Source organism: Pyrus communis, chromosome 17 (assembly GCF_963583255.1).
Source record: "Pyrus communis chromosome 17, drPyrComm1.1, whole genome shotgun sequence".
Classification (NCBI taxonomy): Eukaryota; Viridiplantae; Streptophyta; class Magnoliopsida; order Rosales; family Rosaceae; genus Pyrus; species Pyrus communis.
In genome coordinates, this window is record NC_084819.1 from 18,910,503 (window position 1) to 18,926,109 (window position 15,607).

The 15,607-nt window shown below is 38.9% G+C and overlaps 2 protein-coding genes across 2 annotated transcripts; both read right to left on the reverse strand.

Moving 5' to 3' along the window:
- Positions 1–3,083: 3,083 nt before the first annotated feature.
- LOC137722701 (PWWP domain-containing protein 1-like) lies at positions 3,084–7,692 on the reverse strand. The gene is made up of 2 exons (XM_068461765.1): positions 6,381–7,692; positions 3,084–5,762 (listed from the first exon to the last, which is right to left on the reverse strand). The coding sequence occupies exons 1-2, from the start codon at positions 7,411–7,413 to the stop codon at positions 3,343–3,345; spliced, it is 3,453 nt and encodes a 1,150-aa protein (XP_068317866.1). The 5' UTR covers positions 7,414–7,692; the 3' UTR covers positions 3,084–3,342.
- Positions 7,693–8,690: 998 nt separating this feature from the next.
- LOC137722417 (acyl-CoA-binding domain-containing protein 4-like) lies at positions 8,691–14,546 on the reverse strand. The gene is made up of 18 exons (XM_068461412.1): positions 14,303–14,546; positions 13,704–13,774; positions 13,070–13,133; positions 12,907–12,978; positions 12,483–12,677; positions 12,326–12,403; positions 12,062–12,172; positions 11,884–11,950; positions 11,537–11,598; positions 11,288–11,427; positions 10,901–11,027; positions 10,707–10,821; positions 10,455–10,543; positions 10,177–10,260; positions 9,918–10,097; positions 9,674–9,829; positions 9,406–9,465; positions 8,691–9,255 (listed from the first exon to the last, which is right to left on the reverse strand). The coding sequence occupies exons 1-18, from the start codon at positions 14,462–14,464 to the stop codon at positions 9,070–9,072; spliced, it is 2,019 nt and encodes a 672-aa protein (XP_068317513.1). The 5' UTR covers positions 14,465–14,546; the 3' UTR covers positions 8,691–9,069.
- Between the last annotated feature and the right edge of the window lie 1,061 nt (positions 14,547–15,607).

Consider the following 15,607-nt stretch of genomic DNA (forward strand, 5'->3'; position numbering starts at 1 on the left):
TTCTTCATGAATAAATATTCACGCGTAATTTAATTTTATTTGTTTCATATTTTTTGCCATTTGGCTAAATAAGGGATTAATGTGATTATAAAGTAGAGATTGAACTCGAACTCAGTACCCAAGCACTGTTCTGACCAACTAAAAAAATATAAACATAAAAAATAAATATTTCTTATCACTTGAACGTGAGAAAGAAAACATTAACTTCGTGAATAACTGACCCGACGTATGTCAAAAAATTATGCAATAGAGCATTGTTCACAAGTAAGGGTTCTCTCATCAAATTGATCAAACACATCAACAATTAAAATTGAGTGAAAGAATTCATGTGAATATTGGAGAAGATAATGTTTATGGTGTGTGGAGTGGAATGAAGTCAATTGACGAGGACCAATTACGTTTTGTCTCTTCTCTAATGAATTGATTAATGAGAGTTTAGTCAATATGTTTGGTGATTAGTGATTAAGATATTTAAGGCGAGTGGGCCAGCGGTGGTCCCACAATGACAGGCCGGAAACACGTAAAAGCCGCGGAAGCAACAGCCATTTTGCGTGGCGCAATGTAAATAGCATCCTCTCCGGACCTTTTTTTAGCGGATCAATTATTTGTGTTCGTTCATTGTTATGATTAGAAATTATTTTAAATTTTAAATTTTAAATAAAATATAAATAATACCTAACGAAAACTAACAGTATGATGTACAATAAACAAACATAATTAAATGATCATTTGAATTCCCACAAAGAGAATCCAAAGAGATACTTGTCCAGCACAATGCCTCTAATCTTAAATTCTTAATGGGAGAAGGGACAAAAATGAATGAATTCCGTCTGACGTAATCACACGTTTGGTATTGTAAATTCTTTTAACTTTAGAATATGCTCATATGCTAATGGATTCAGATGTTGTTCTGGGTCTATACATATAAAATACATTTAAAGAGTTATTTCTTTTTAACTACTGATATATATCAGTCGTTTTCGTATATATAAATTATAGATTTGATATTTTTAAGAAAATATTAAATCATAACAGTTAAATTACAATTGATGGTTGATATGTCAATCGAAAGTCTTATGTCAAATTTTATGTTTCTATAACCAAAATATAAAATATATTTTATCATTTGCGTAGAGCTCTTATTTATTAGAAAGATGGTTTGAAACAAAACTTTTATTGGCTAAACTAATCAAAAATAAATTTGACGTTGATGTCAAATTTGACTCCTTACGAGTTTCAAATCCAGTCAGCAAATACACTTCAATTGGAATAATTTCTTATGCCAAAAATGCATAGTGCATCTACACGTACCATTTAGCATCTCCTTGAAAGAACATGCAAGGAGCTAAGTATTTGTCATATATATATTTTTTTTTCTACTTTTTCATGCGAACTCACAATTTGTTAAGAGTTAATACTAAGGAACAAGAAAAAAATGAAGAGTTTATCGCTCAAATAGTTAATAACGTTTAGAAATTATGCTTGCAAATTACTTGTATGAATAATAAACAAGAAAAATGAAAAATAGAAAATGATGAGATAGATACCTATATCCAGAAGAGCCTAGTGGTGTTGGATGATCACCCAGAAAACCCCAGCAAATTCCCATCTTTACTATTCTCTCTCTCTTTACTCTTCCACTTTGGATCCTTTTTCTAATGCTTTGTAAACAAAGGAACAATTAAGCTTTGCTCTGATTAATTAATTTTCGGGTTTTCTGTCCTTGTAAATGTGTTTTGTTTGTTTTATCTGTTTAATTTTTCCTTAAACTGAACCATCTAGGCCTCTGATTTTTTTTGGGTTATGTTGGTTATGTTTAACTAAATTAAACATTCCATGGACCAAACTAATCAGAGTGGTTACTAATTTACCAACTCTCTAATTTCGAGCAAGGCTTCTATTAGGCACTAAACCCAAATTTATAACCACGGCTTCCAGAATAACAGTTTAAGTTGGAGCTTCAAACAACAGTTTGATCTGCCACTTAGTATTATGATTTAATGGTATTTTTCTTTACTTGAAAGTGAAAGATATTAGATTCGATTTTCGTCAAATACGATTTTTAAGAGCACGTAAAATATGGGACGTGGGAATGACTGAGTGCCACAGTGAGTGGCTTTGGTCGATGCTTACGAAAGAAGGAATAAATTGTGTTGATGATGTCACCCGAAGGATATTAAAATATGGCCGTTGAATGGTTAGCCTTCTGACCTCAAACAGCGTAACGTGGTATTTAGGATAAGGTTCCACCTCCACCGTTCACGCCCATGTCATGTTAGTCCATTTCTCATTATTCATCTCCAACTTTGCAACTTGACTGTATCCGGTGATAGGAGCGCGGACTACAGGCCTTTAATAAATGAAAAAAATATTAGAGGTCTAGGTTCGATGTTCTGAGCTAATAAGTATGTTTAACTGTGGTCACATGCAAATTAAATTTCTCATAACTTCTCTAGCTTCGAAAGGGATCAATAATCGTGATTTACCACTAATTATCCCCCTTTTTTAAGGAAAAAAATAAAAATAAAAATAAAAACTTTGCAACTTGGACCATTCAATTTCCAAGCATTAAAAGTAAATCCAAATTGATACTTTCGTTTTCTTTTTTTGCAATCTTGTTTCTATTTGTGTATTTTTATTTAATTTATTTAATCAATAAAAGAGTGCAAGAGAAGAGAAATAATAAAACAATATACAAGCAGCTTGTAACTCAATCGATTACAAGTATACATTTTTGTACTTTTGATGTCTCAAATTTGAATCTTCATCCTCTGTACGAAAATGTATGATAAAAAATTGCATAACCATCAACATAGCACATAAAATCCACCTTACCAATCATTGTTTCCATCAATGGGTAACATCTAAGAGTCTTCCAATATGAATCGCATCCCATCCACTATGTCCTCGTCAATTTCCTACTTTTCTCCGCCCCATTATAAACGTTGACGAGGAGTTATGTCCGAAAGGAAAGGTCTCCGAATGCCTTATACGACATTCGGACACAAAGCTCTCCCGTTGTGCCGTATTCAGGTTAACGGGCCAAAAGTCAAACCCACCCTAACAAAAATAAAAACAAAATTAAAAAATGCAAACAAGACGGCACTACTAATATCATCAGTACAATAGAGCATCCAACTTGTAAAAACTACTACACGTAAAGCTTACGCCGAGTCTACAACTCTCTTTGGTTTGGCATCTCTCCCTCTTAACAACTTTCGCCCCACGTCCACATGTCCTTAAAACTCGGAAGCAAGCAAAGCTTTCGAGCCGTGAAATGCTGTGTTCAAATCTTGTTGATGACGAAGCTTTATGGCGTAATAAATTTTCGAGGCGGCTTCATCAGAGAGGATGGTAAGGCACATAGCCGAGCAAGCCCTTCACGTTGGATACAACGTCGCTGCACCTAGTCAACAAGCTAAGCATCTGCTGCGAAATATCGACCGTGCTTGTGGGTGGTGCGTTAAGATTGTGACTAGTATTTCTGGGTGGTGCCATTTCGGAATGCTGCGGAAAATTGCTATGGGGTGGGGGTTTGGCATATTGTGGAGGTGGGCCGGGAGGATTAGGGAGGAGAGGAGGCAATGGTGATGAAAAAGTTGGAGGAGGATTGACCTTTTGAAAGTTCCTAGTTGTATTAAAATCCGTAGCAGTGGAAGTAGTAGAAGACGGTGCACCGTCGACGTCCACAAAACTAGCACTGTTGTTCTTGTTGAAGTTGTTATTTCTATTACCAGGCATCATGAATTGATCAGAAGTAGTAGTCCTACTAGTTTCTTCCCCACCCAACATGAATTTTACACGTGCAGTCCCTTTACTATTTCCATTCCCACCGGTTACCTGCCCTCCTGCCGACTCCTCGCCTGAATACTTCTTCAGAATCGACTTCAGCTGCACTCCACTCTGTTGAGCCTGCTGCTGCTGCTGCTGTCTGAGTGCCGAGGCCAATGCTGGTGATTGCATAACCGATGGATCCTTGGCCCGTGGCGTCTCCCTGGGATTGTCACCCTTGCCTAACTCTGGAGCTTCAGGACCGCCCACTTCTCGAATTTGACACCTCACACTAAAGTTGCCGAAAAGAGAGCTGTTTGCAGTAGCAAACTTAAATGCTGCTTGTGCATCAGATTTGAACAGAAAGACAACCCGGCATGTCGAGGACTTCCAAAAGACACGGAGACCGGACTGATCCATAGGCCCAAATCGGGCAAACTTTGCCTTCAGTTCTGCAGGTGATGGGAGAGAGATTTTGGGAGGGAACTTCAACACCAGCATTGTAGGCTCAACTGCCTTTGATGCAGGGTCCGTTTTCTTTGCAAAACCTGGCTTGAGTGACTTCCGCAGAACCGGTGTTGCTGATTCTTTCGCCTCTATACGCTTGGAGTCTATAGGAGGTCTCTGAATAGCCTTCTTTTCTGCAGCCAATGTTCTTATATCAGTAATTTTCTTGTACCTCTTAGCTGCAAGATCTCCTTGACGGTCAGATGGAGCACGTTTCCGCCCAGCTATGGTAGGATCGTCGGATCTGAACACGGGTTTTGCTGCCTTTGAGGACGATAAATCTCTAACTTGCTCAGTGGGAGATATATCAGGGGCTTTCACACCAGATGAAGATTTAGAGGAGCGAACTTCAACAGGTTCAATCTCTGAGGGTGGTGACAGAACCAAACTTTTCTGGTAGACAAGGGACCTGAAGTGCAGAAAGAACTGCTGAACAGTTGCAGGGCTGTTTGTCTCAATACCGTGAAAAGGATCAAGGGCAAGGGCTTGCAAATCGCTTACCAGTTGTGGTAGATCAAGCTGCACATTTTCCAAGCCACGAAACGGTAATTTTCCACCAGATTCAGACAAGTTATTACTGGCAGTGACATCCTTCTTATGTTCAACCTGGGTATCCTCTCTTGCAACCAAACCTACATGATTGGCATTTCCTGCCGCTTTACTCCCTGAGGGCAGTACCTTTCCAGAAATCAAAGGCTTCTGTTGATTTCTGATGCTAGCTTCCGCATCTAACTGTTTCTTCCTTTTCTTTTTCTTTTTATCCCCCATCTTACAGTCATCAATGTTCAAGTCCTCTGCAGTCCGTTTAAGAACCTTCAGTTTTTTCACTCCACCAGCTGCTTTCTTCCCACCTAAACTCTTTGCCTCAATTGGCAAAGGATCTCCAACACCACGTTCATAGCCTACTTCCACTTTTTTCAAAGAACTCGAAGGTTGTTGAAATTTTTCATATGATCCAGACAATTTTTCACTCTCTTCATATTTAAACTCTAATACACCCTCACCTTCCTGCTTTAAAGGTTGTGATGTACCATCTATTGTACGTTGCTTGGTCCCATCCCCCAATAAATCTACATATCCTGTGGCTGTAGGGCCTACATCTCCATCTCCCTCTTTCACTTCCTGTAGAGCCCCCTTTCCCTTTGCAAGAGATGGCTTTGCATCAACGGTAACATCTTGGGGGATGAGAGAGCTATTTGTTGCCTGATCAATGATTGCAGCTTCTTTTCCAGATACATCTGGAGCCCTCTTTTGTAACATATAATTCTCATCTTCTACTGCTATTGACCCCTCCAAGATGGCAGATGGAGCTGAGGAACTAGCTTGACTCTGGCTAGTTTGATGGGTTTTCGAGTTCCCAGGTTCATCTCTCCGCTTAAATAGGTATTTGTCTCTCTTTGAATGGTCCTTGACTTTCATCGGTTTTGTGGCACTCTTCTGCCCTCCCAGAACCTCAGCAATCACCAAAGGACCACTCAAAGCAGCTGGTTAAGGAAACAATCCAATTAGAAAAGCATGTTCAGTGAATTCAACTTGCATACAGATGGGAAACATCTAATTTTGCTTTTGTAGAAACTTAAAAAAAAAAAAAGGGGGAGAAGGTTCAACGAACTTGTAAATTTTACTACTCAATGATACACTAGCGCAAATGGTAATGTAAATTCAGGCAAAACATTGAGGGATTTTGTAAACATTTTTTCCGTATTTGCACAATGTTATGGGTCAAACCAAATTTAAGGTTTAAGATAAATCATCTCACAAATACCAATTAACAAAACAAATAATTTGGGTTTAGACCCCATGCTTCACTTAAATACCACTACAACGGCACTTCCTGTGAAGAACAAATCTTAACGCATCACCATAAACTGATATACGCATTACAAGTTATAGCTACAAATACGAATGGAGAATAAGGTAACTGATAATTTTGAGTTCAACATCTACAATCCAAATTACTAAACCTATTTATTGAAATTTTTTGCTGCAATGTAATCGCACCCTCCTCTGGCATTCCTTGGACTAGCACAGACACAAGTAACAGCATGAAGGTCCAAAATTTATAACATTATTACCAACGGTGAGGAGAATTGTTAATATACCTCGAGTTGGAGCTGGAACTAGACTACGAGAAGGACGTCCTGGATGTGCACCAAATGCCTGAGCGTACGTTTCATCATACTCTTCAAAAACAGCCTTGCGAAAAGAAAAAGCAGTAGCCTTGCTCTTATTAAAGCTGAGGCTCTTCTGATCATCACAGTGTGTTGACAAAGCCAACTGCTTTACAAAAGACAGCATCTCAATCGGCTTAAAACTATCCCTCGCCTTCCTTATCTGATTCTCCGAATACACTGCTCCTGGCTCATAATCCGGCACATCAACAACAAAGTACCCTTGCACACTTGTCTTCCGAAAATTATAGGCATTCCTACATTTGCAAACCAGACCAAGTTCACACCTACGATTCGCCTCATCGACAGCCTCCTCCACAGCCTTCAGAAAACCCCTGTGATTCGTCTGCCGAGATTTCTCAGCGTAGTGGGGATCAAATGGTATGAGTTCAGCCGGGTCGAACCATCCGTAACTATTATCACCAAAGAAAGCAACCAAGACGTGACCTTCCCTCCGTGTCCGCCGCACCTGAGACGTTGCCAACTCCTCGTTAAATATGTGTCCCGGCCACCACGGATGAGATTTTACCTTCCCCCACACCATGTCACCCACTTCGAACCCGTAGCTCAGCGCCCTCTTCGTCCCTAGAGCCATTCCACTCTTCTCGTTAGCTACAAACTCATCAAACTCAGACAACAAAGACGGGTGCTCACCATTGTGAGCCTCAGATTTATCAGAATCGTCCTCAATTTCGACCCGCGAAATGTCGAAAACATCGTCTTCATCATCATTGAATGAAATCTCCACCCTAGTTCTATCCGCCTGAATTCCAGAACCCTTCGATTCCATCACTTTATCCACATTTCCACCTTCACTCTCCGTACTAACCCTAGCCCCATCCTCCTCAGATCTTCCGCCAGCCTCACTCCCCGAATCGAGCTCCATTGGCGAAACCCTAGCTCTAGCTTCCGCGGCCTCTTCAGTGGCATCCGATTTCCCGTCCAATCCGATTTCGTTGTTCATCACAGAGATCTTCGAACCGGCTGCAATTCAAATCCTTCAGCAGCTCTAGACGAACACAGTAGGCGGGTCCCAATGAGGCGGCATAGCTTTCTAACACCTCATGATGAGGATTTGAGAGTGCGAAATTTTCCGGGAAAACGCGAGAAAGTGTGGGATTTTGAGGGATACAGATAAAACCCTAGAGAGAGAGGGGGAGGGTGTTTGGATGGTAAGAACATTTAGGGGAAAATTGTGATTTTATCAGGGTTTGGAGAAATGAAATAATAATAGTTTGGTTCACTCCACTCTCGTGGAGATAATATACAAGGAAAAGCATGCTGCCACGTCAATATATAAAGTTTCTTTTTTGTATTCGTTTGACCAATTTTCACTTTTTAACCGTCATTTTTAACTTTCGTACTTTTTTACTATATCAAAATATTATCATTAGAATTCCGTCAAAATTATACTTTTTAATAAATATGACGTCAAATTGTGATCAATGGAAAAGGAATTTAAACTTACATGCAAATTAACAAAAAATACTATCTTAATTTATTGACTTAACTTCGAAATTATTTTATCAAAATGGCAATCACAATCTTTTTGAATTGTCACATCCCAATATTTTTTTATGTAAAAAATAAACGAAAACAAATTTCTCTTGTTTAGTGACAGATGGAATCGAGAGTGTAGTGTGTCCATAATCATTGTGTTACTCATCTACTAATGTTTCTCGCAAATATTTTACTTTTATTTCTTGGTAAATCACAAAAAATATTGAGGGGTTAGATTAATCTGAAATTGTCAATTTGAAAACTCAGTCGAATGAAAAAAACATGAGTTGAGTGAAATTTGAAACCATGTAATGTGTAGGCAACAAATTAGGTGTGCCCTCTGACCTCCATTAACATGTGAGCTTTAAACAAATGAAGAAAGGGTGAGGCAACAATGCTTCGGAACCTCCTTAGAGCCCTTAAATTCAATCCACTGGATTGGATCTAAAGGCTATAAGTGGTAGTGTATTGTAAATTTTTCGACAAATAATATAGATCTACATTTTCATTTCACACAGCTAGTCTTAAGTTTGATTCGTAAAGCTGATGAATCACACGATGACGGCCAAGAAGGCTAAAATGTCTATGTGAGTCTGCCCAACCTCAGAAGAGTGGATTGACGTGGCTTTGCGCCACCACCTGGTCCCTTTCTTTAATAAATTTTTTGTAGTGTATGACTCATATAATGAAAATTAATAATTACATTGAACACAAAATAACTCGGGCCTCAAAGGGAAGAAAGATGTGAAGGGTCACTCAAATATACTTCCATTAGACAACAAATTATAAACAAATGAGATCTACATCTCCACTTGATATATTCACTTTAAATACAAACTACAACAAAAAGTTGTGACCCAAAAGAATAACATGAGCACTCACAGACATGAAACTACATAGCTGAAATTGCAGTACATGTATGTATTCACGCAAAAACCCCAAAGGGGATTCCCGCCCTCTCTCGCCGATAAGAACCTCGTATTATCTTTATTTCTTCTATCCCAGGAAAGAACTTTGGTTGAGTAAAACAAAATCATGTCGAATGGTATTAAAAGAAAAGTTAATGAGAACCGAATCTTACGAGTAACAATCCCTACTGCCAATTGGTTGCGAAATCTATTTAGGCGTCATCAGCTTTTTCATTGGAAGGGGTTCCGGCAAGCCAGCCCCAGACGCCACCTGAGCTCTGCTTTTTAGCATTTAGTGCTGCTTGTTCGGATGCAGCCTTTTGTCGCTGGAGGAGTTCAAGTTCTTTCTGCAATGTGTCCATTGTTTGGAGCTTCTGTCGTAGTTCTGCAAGTTCAACCTGCATGTTCAAAGAGTAATTAGCAGAAAATTTGAACCGGAAGTGCAACATATCTTGTTTGGCGACGCAAACATCTTGATGAACCGAGAATCAAGTTATAGTTGTCCACATTTGCGAGGCAAAAGGTAAACTCAGTACATGATAACATACCTCAAGTTTGAAACATCTTGACTGCTCAGATCCTAGTTGACCACGTACCGATTGAAGCTCCTACAAAATCAGTATGAGAAAATCAATGGAAACTCATAGGATGGAAAACATACAAGAATTCCATGTGCTCTTGAAAAATCAGATAATCAAAACCAATAGTGGACAATAAAAAAATCTCCATCCAATCCCCAGCGTCAAGAGAATTGTGCAAGAATTATGTGTGCCCTTGAAAATGCGCAATCATAATTTCTTTGTGAACATAAAGTACCTTGTACAGGTCAGTGTTGCGAGTCTCTGCTTCTGCTAAATCTTGCTTTAATTGGAGAGTTTGCGCTTTCTCCTTGCTGAGTGATGATTCTAATTCTTCTTTCTCTGCTTTGAGGGTCGCTATAAGATGTTCATTGGTACCCTTGCCTCTTGATTTCTGCATAAGAGTTCAGATGTTTGAGTACAATAATAAGTAAAACGCAACATTGTGGCCAAATCTCCACATAATTTTCAACATCACGTACCATGGCATCTGAGTCAACATTGTCCATTTCAATTTCCCTGACTTTTCCTTCTTGCCCTGTTTCAGACTCCACATCTCTGGTAGCACTTTGATTATGCACAGCAGAAACACTGTCTGGAACAGGAGTTTCCGTCATCTTCGATTGCAAGGTTGACTTGTGGCTTGGTTTAAGAACGTTAACCTAACAAGGAGAAGCAAATTTAACATGACAATAGAACAGGAGCAGCATACACTAGAAGACCATGGAAGCTCATCCTTACCTCATTGTTGTAACGCCCATTGTATCCTCCAAATGATACAAGGACATCTTCACCATTGTAAGAACCTACGACCAGACTTAGTCCCTGAAAATGGAAACAATTAGATTGTCATTCCACTACATTACTGCTGGCAGTGAATAATCTCAACTTTTACATGGTACCAATCGATCATGAATGCAAAGATCTTATCATGATTCATAATTAATGTGGTACTAAGGAATGTAGCTCAAAGCCATTCAAGCTAGGTTAAATATACAGAGTTCCCAAGAATCGAATACCTCACTAGCAACAGGAATGCGCCCTTCAACAGTAGTTACAACAGACCAAACAAGCGTGGACATATTTAGGACAACAGTTTCTGAAACGCCTGCAAAAATGAAAAATGAAGAGATCAATAACTAACTGCGTAGCGTAAAGTGGATTCCGGTTAAAAAGTAGATCAACCAGAAGTTTTATGAATTCCAAAACCAACCAGATGCAAATATTATAGCATAAACCAACCAGATGCCAAAAAAATATAGCATACATACCACTCTTGTTGTCACCACCACCAACTATGAACCAATTCTCTCCAACAGTTACACCTGCATGTCCAGCCCGTGGAGTTGGTATTTCACCTTGTTGTGTGGGTCTTGACCACTCCATCTATACAGTCCAAATATATGAGTGAGTGATAGTTTTATTAAGCATGTAAAGAAATTTCAGAATTGACTATTTGTCTCACATTTTGCAAATCAAGGACATGGAGATCATTGTAACAAGTGGCATGAGAACCACCACCAAATATAAGAAGATAGCGGTCGGCATGGACCGCAGCAGCATGATCAGACCTTGGAGAAGGAGGCACCCCTCTGTGAAAGATTGAAATATATTAACCTCAAAAGTTGATCAAAGAACAAGCATGTCTTGAACATATATTTTCTAGTCTATCCCATTCCAAGCCCTTATAGAAATATGTGCCAACATTTATCATTATCATTAATGCAGAAAAATGCCTTTTTCACATACAGCAGTATACATCCTTTAACAAAATTTGCTAATATGTGAGTCACCATCAAAAGAGAAAAACAACATGCTACTAATGGTTTTGAAGTTTCAAGATAAATCTTACACAGCATCAATCTCATCCCACGTCATTGTTTCTAGGTCAAGAATATGCAGGTCATTCAAGAGAGATCTTTTTGCATCTTGTCCCCCGAAAATAACCAAGTTACCTCCAACAAGAGACACGGATTGACCTCCACGCGATGCCTGTAAAACATGAATGGGAAAGGACCATGATTCCCATAATTCCAACCCCACTCTTGTGCTTACACTCAGATTTTCACAAATATGAACAGTAGAGCAAATAAATAAATACCGGCGGTTTCCCATAAGTCTTTAACAATGACCACGAGCAAGTTTGTAGATCAAATGCCTTCACTGTCGAGCCAATACAGGGGGGAAAAGCATAAGAAAGCAGTAATTGAACCAAGGCAAAGAAAATATGGCAAAATAATAAGGCTGCATGAACGTGAAATGAGTTTGTCTTACTACTTTGAAAGCACAAATTTAATACTTAAATGGACCAGTCCTGAAAAGCTTTAACTGGAATGCAGACGGAGGTTCTCTTGAGCAATGGTTAAAGCAGAAAGACTGAGATATCACCCAAGGTCTGATATCATCAGAAAACGAAGGGACATAACAATATTAATTATTAGTTCATACCCTGAATAGAATCAGTTGGATCCTTTGTATGTCCAGCAATTGAAATAAGTTTATTCTCCCAAGGTATCTACAGAAACAGAGAAATGATTGCACATTACTGTGGCTATTCATAATCGTGACAATAAAAGTTGGCAAAAAGAGATGGATACTCATGTATTAACTAAGGGGCACTACTAACCAACGAATGACCCGCACATGGGGTTACTGTTACCGGTGAGGGTGCCTCAACTGACTCAGCCACAGATTTGGCCTCGATCTTTGACCAACTCCAACTCCTCAAGTCCAAGACCTGTATTGTACTTCCAATTAGCAAGAACAAGAAAAAGGATCTATAAAACAAAAACACAAAAGTTACACCAAGTAAGACTTGGCCAACCGTCCAATGTAGAATACTTATGATTTGTGAATTTGTACAGTGTATACATGCAAATATGTTGCTTACATAGAGATCATTTAGGTAACGACCATTGTGATTTCCACCATAGATGTACATCTTGTCTTGAATAACCGCTGCTCCATGCTGAAAATGTGAGAACACTGTGCTCAAAAAGAAGAAGGCAGAGAAGATGAAGAAAATAAAGATACAGATATCCAAATACCTCATATCGGGATTTTGGGCGAAGGCCAGATACTGGAGGTGCAGTCCATTGATCATAGACAACAACTGATCCAAAGCCTTCAGAGACAACATCTTTATCCTGAGCTTCCACTATGCTCCCGTTTTCAGTGGAGATTGTCTTGGTCTCGGGAAAAGAGTTACCATTCTCGACAAGTGGCTGAATACTTGAATTTTGCTATAACCAACCAAAAATAACAAAAACACAGAGAAACTCTAAGTACAAAAGACCAAAGAAGAGTCGCATGTTCACCATATGGGAAAATAATCATGGATTAGCCAAGAAGACAAGCAACCCTTGAAATCTCTAAGAGATTTGCAGATTAAGCAAGTTCTTCTAGTTTATGATCAATTGGCAATTGACAAGAAAGAAAATAGAATATCATAGAAACAACTTCCATACTCACATTCATTTGTACATCTACCACAGGCTCTGAAACAAAGTTTGATGCTCTTGAATACCAACCTGGGTCTTCCTCCTACCCAAAAAAATAATGCAAATCAAGATATATTAGTGAAGCTTTCGGCCACACGACGAAAACATAGACCTGAAAATCTTATTGCGCATACCTCTAATATTTTCACAAAAAGACGCATTGCTTCAGTGGAAGCCATGTCTGCAAGCTTCTTCCAGCTGGAAATTGTATTGCGAAATACCATTAAAAACAAACTCAATACAGCACGATTACATGCATAATATTGCAGATATAAAACACAACGTGCAGCTGTGGTATAACACAGTTGCAATCCTTTACCCAAAGCTTTGTATAGGATTGTATCATAGGCGAGGTTCATAAAGGATAGATTTAAATGAAATGCAACAATATAGAGAGATTTTCCGTCAATATTTTCAAAGATGGTTTCATTTCAGTGAACCTAATCCTATCGGTCATAATTAGCTTACATTTCTCTCTAATCTAGCAGTCATAGGCCCAAAAATTCCACAGATAACTTGCGGGGTTCGACATCTAATCTTTTATACTGATACACCCAATCCACATCCTCCCAGTGCTCCATACTTATAGTCAGACCTTGTTATTCACTGGTACGTAAGTTCAACCATCAAAACAGCAACTACTGAACCAAACTAATGAAACTATGAAAAAATTCTAATCGGTCCAGATTCAGTATATATCGTACACACATCCGGACACATGAATATCATCTTAAAATGAGAATACGAAAGTGGTAACTGGAAGCGTACCTGCTCCATTTGCTTTTCTCAACAGCATTCCAAGCGCTAGGTTCCGGTGCATTACAAGGCCCTACGATAGCCTGCCATTGCAATTGTACAACCAATTGAATGCATACAATAACACATTACATTGACATAACTCACATACATGCATCCATAATTACACATAGATACATACACAATTGCATGGATAAGGAGAGTGTAATCCAAGTATTAGATCAACATCTAAAATATACAAATCTGGATTTCGATATTCCAGATCTAACACACACAACATCATTGCAGAAACTAAACGCGAAATAAACAACGCAGAAATCAAACACTCTACTGAACAATCGAAATCCAAAACCACATCACCAATCAAAACCACATCAGAACGCAAATCAACCACTCCATGGCAACAAACCCGAGCAAAAATTGTCAGAAATGAGATTGAAAATCAGTAATTATCGAAAACGCAAAAAGTTGCCGCGGAGTAAGAAGCACATCAACCGCGCAGTTGGAATTTGCACGAGCAATGCGATCGAGTATTAGAAAGATAGGGATTGAGATCGAATTTTCAGAAATGTGAGAGGAACGGGATCGGAGGAGGAAGTAGAGGGAGGTACCTGCTGATACAAGGCGTAGAGTATGAGAGCGGACTCGGAGCTGAACTTGGCGCGAACGGCTTTGGAGGCAGAGCGAGGAGATCCGTCGAAGCCGGCGTAGGAGGCCGCCGCGTAAAACCTCTGGGGGTATTGGAGCCCCGAGCTCGCCCGAGCCATTGCCATTTTTTCCCTGTTTTCTCTCAAACGGGTACGGGTCTATGCTTCGTGCGTTTTCTTGTAAGAGAGAGAGAGAGAGCAACGTATTATTTGTGGATTTGTGGGGAGTTTTATTTAATTAAATTAAATATTTAAAAGAGAGGATGAGAGATTTTTTAATGTAATCGTCACACAAAGTAGTACATAACGTATCATTATACAAATGATATAATATATATACTAAAAAGTTAATAACTTAACAAAATAAAATTCTTCACAAATTACATAAAAACACAATCTGTATTCTTATCGTAATAAAAAATTTCTCGAGATCAAGGGCGGTTTTGGGAATTTCGAGAAGTCGGAGTGAAGGAAGTCAATTGCTTTATGGGACGTGGGCGTTTGAGTCTTTGACATCCGCATCGTGGGACCTCAAAAGTCTTTCATCGTGTGATGTCAAAGTCTTTCTTTTGTGGGTCTAATTTGGTTGGGATCGCACTACTCAAATTTTGTTTTTAGGAAAATTCTATTTGAACTCCGACTTTCTGTTTAATGTATATTGAAAGGTGGTAGGTGACAAATGTGCTAATAGTGGTGGTGGTGTCGTCAATGGCGGATACATTTTGGAACTAAGGTGATTTTAGGACTATTTGGTGTTTGAAAAATGTACATGGGAATGTATTTCGAGTATATCTCTACAACACTCGATAAGTTGCGTTGAGAGAACTTGACGAATTCTCTTGATAACCTCATCATATTGCTCTGACATAAGTTGATCTCTATTGACATATATGCAACGTGATTAGCCAAACGACAACAAACCCACCAATGTTCGACGAAATATCTCAATAAATAAACTCTTTTTTTAATTAAAAATGCTTAGACCTTTTAAACTTGAGACCCCCAATATTTGATTTTGAATTCGTCACTGAATGACGTAAGTGACAATGTGATGGTGACAACGATGGAAGTGAGATTTGGAAATATGGTGGTGGATTCGTAGCACATATGCGGTTGTGGTGGTAGCTATGGGGATGGTCATGCAGTTGACCCCATATTAGTGGTGGTGGTAGTCATGCAGTTGATCCCGTATTCTTCATACATAGGGTGCGAATTGTTTACATCTTATTTATTGTCCATAAAAATGAGATAAGAGACAAGCACAGACTT

Excerpts from the sequence above, each read along its gene's own strand:
- LOC137722701 (XM_068461765.1), bottom strand. The coding sequence starts at position 7,413 with ATGAACAACGAAATCGGATTGGACGGGAAATCGGATGCCACTGAAGAG. Across the intron at positions 5,763-6,380 it reads AGTTCCAGCTCCAACTCGAG|CTGCTTTGAGTGGTCCTTTG; the intron begins GTATATTAACAA and ends TTCCTTAACCAG.
- LOC137722417 (XM_068461412.1), bottom strand. The coding sequence starts at position 14,464 with ATGGCAATGGCTCGGGCGAGCTCGGGGCTCCAATACCCCCAGAGGTTT. Across the intron at positions 13,775-14,302 it reads TCTACGCCTTGTATCAGCAG|GCTATCGTAGGGCCTTGTAA; the intron begins GTACCTCCCTCT and ends TTGCAATGGCAG. Across the intron at positions 9,466-9,673 it reads GCAACACTGACCTGTACAAG|GAGCTTCAATCGGTACGTGG; the intron begins GTACTTTATGTT and ends CTGATTTTGTAG.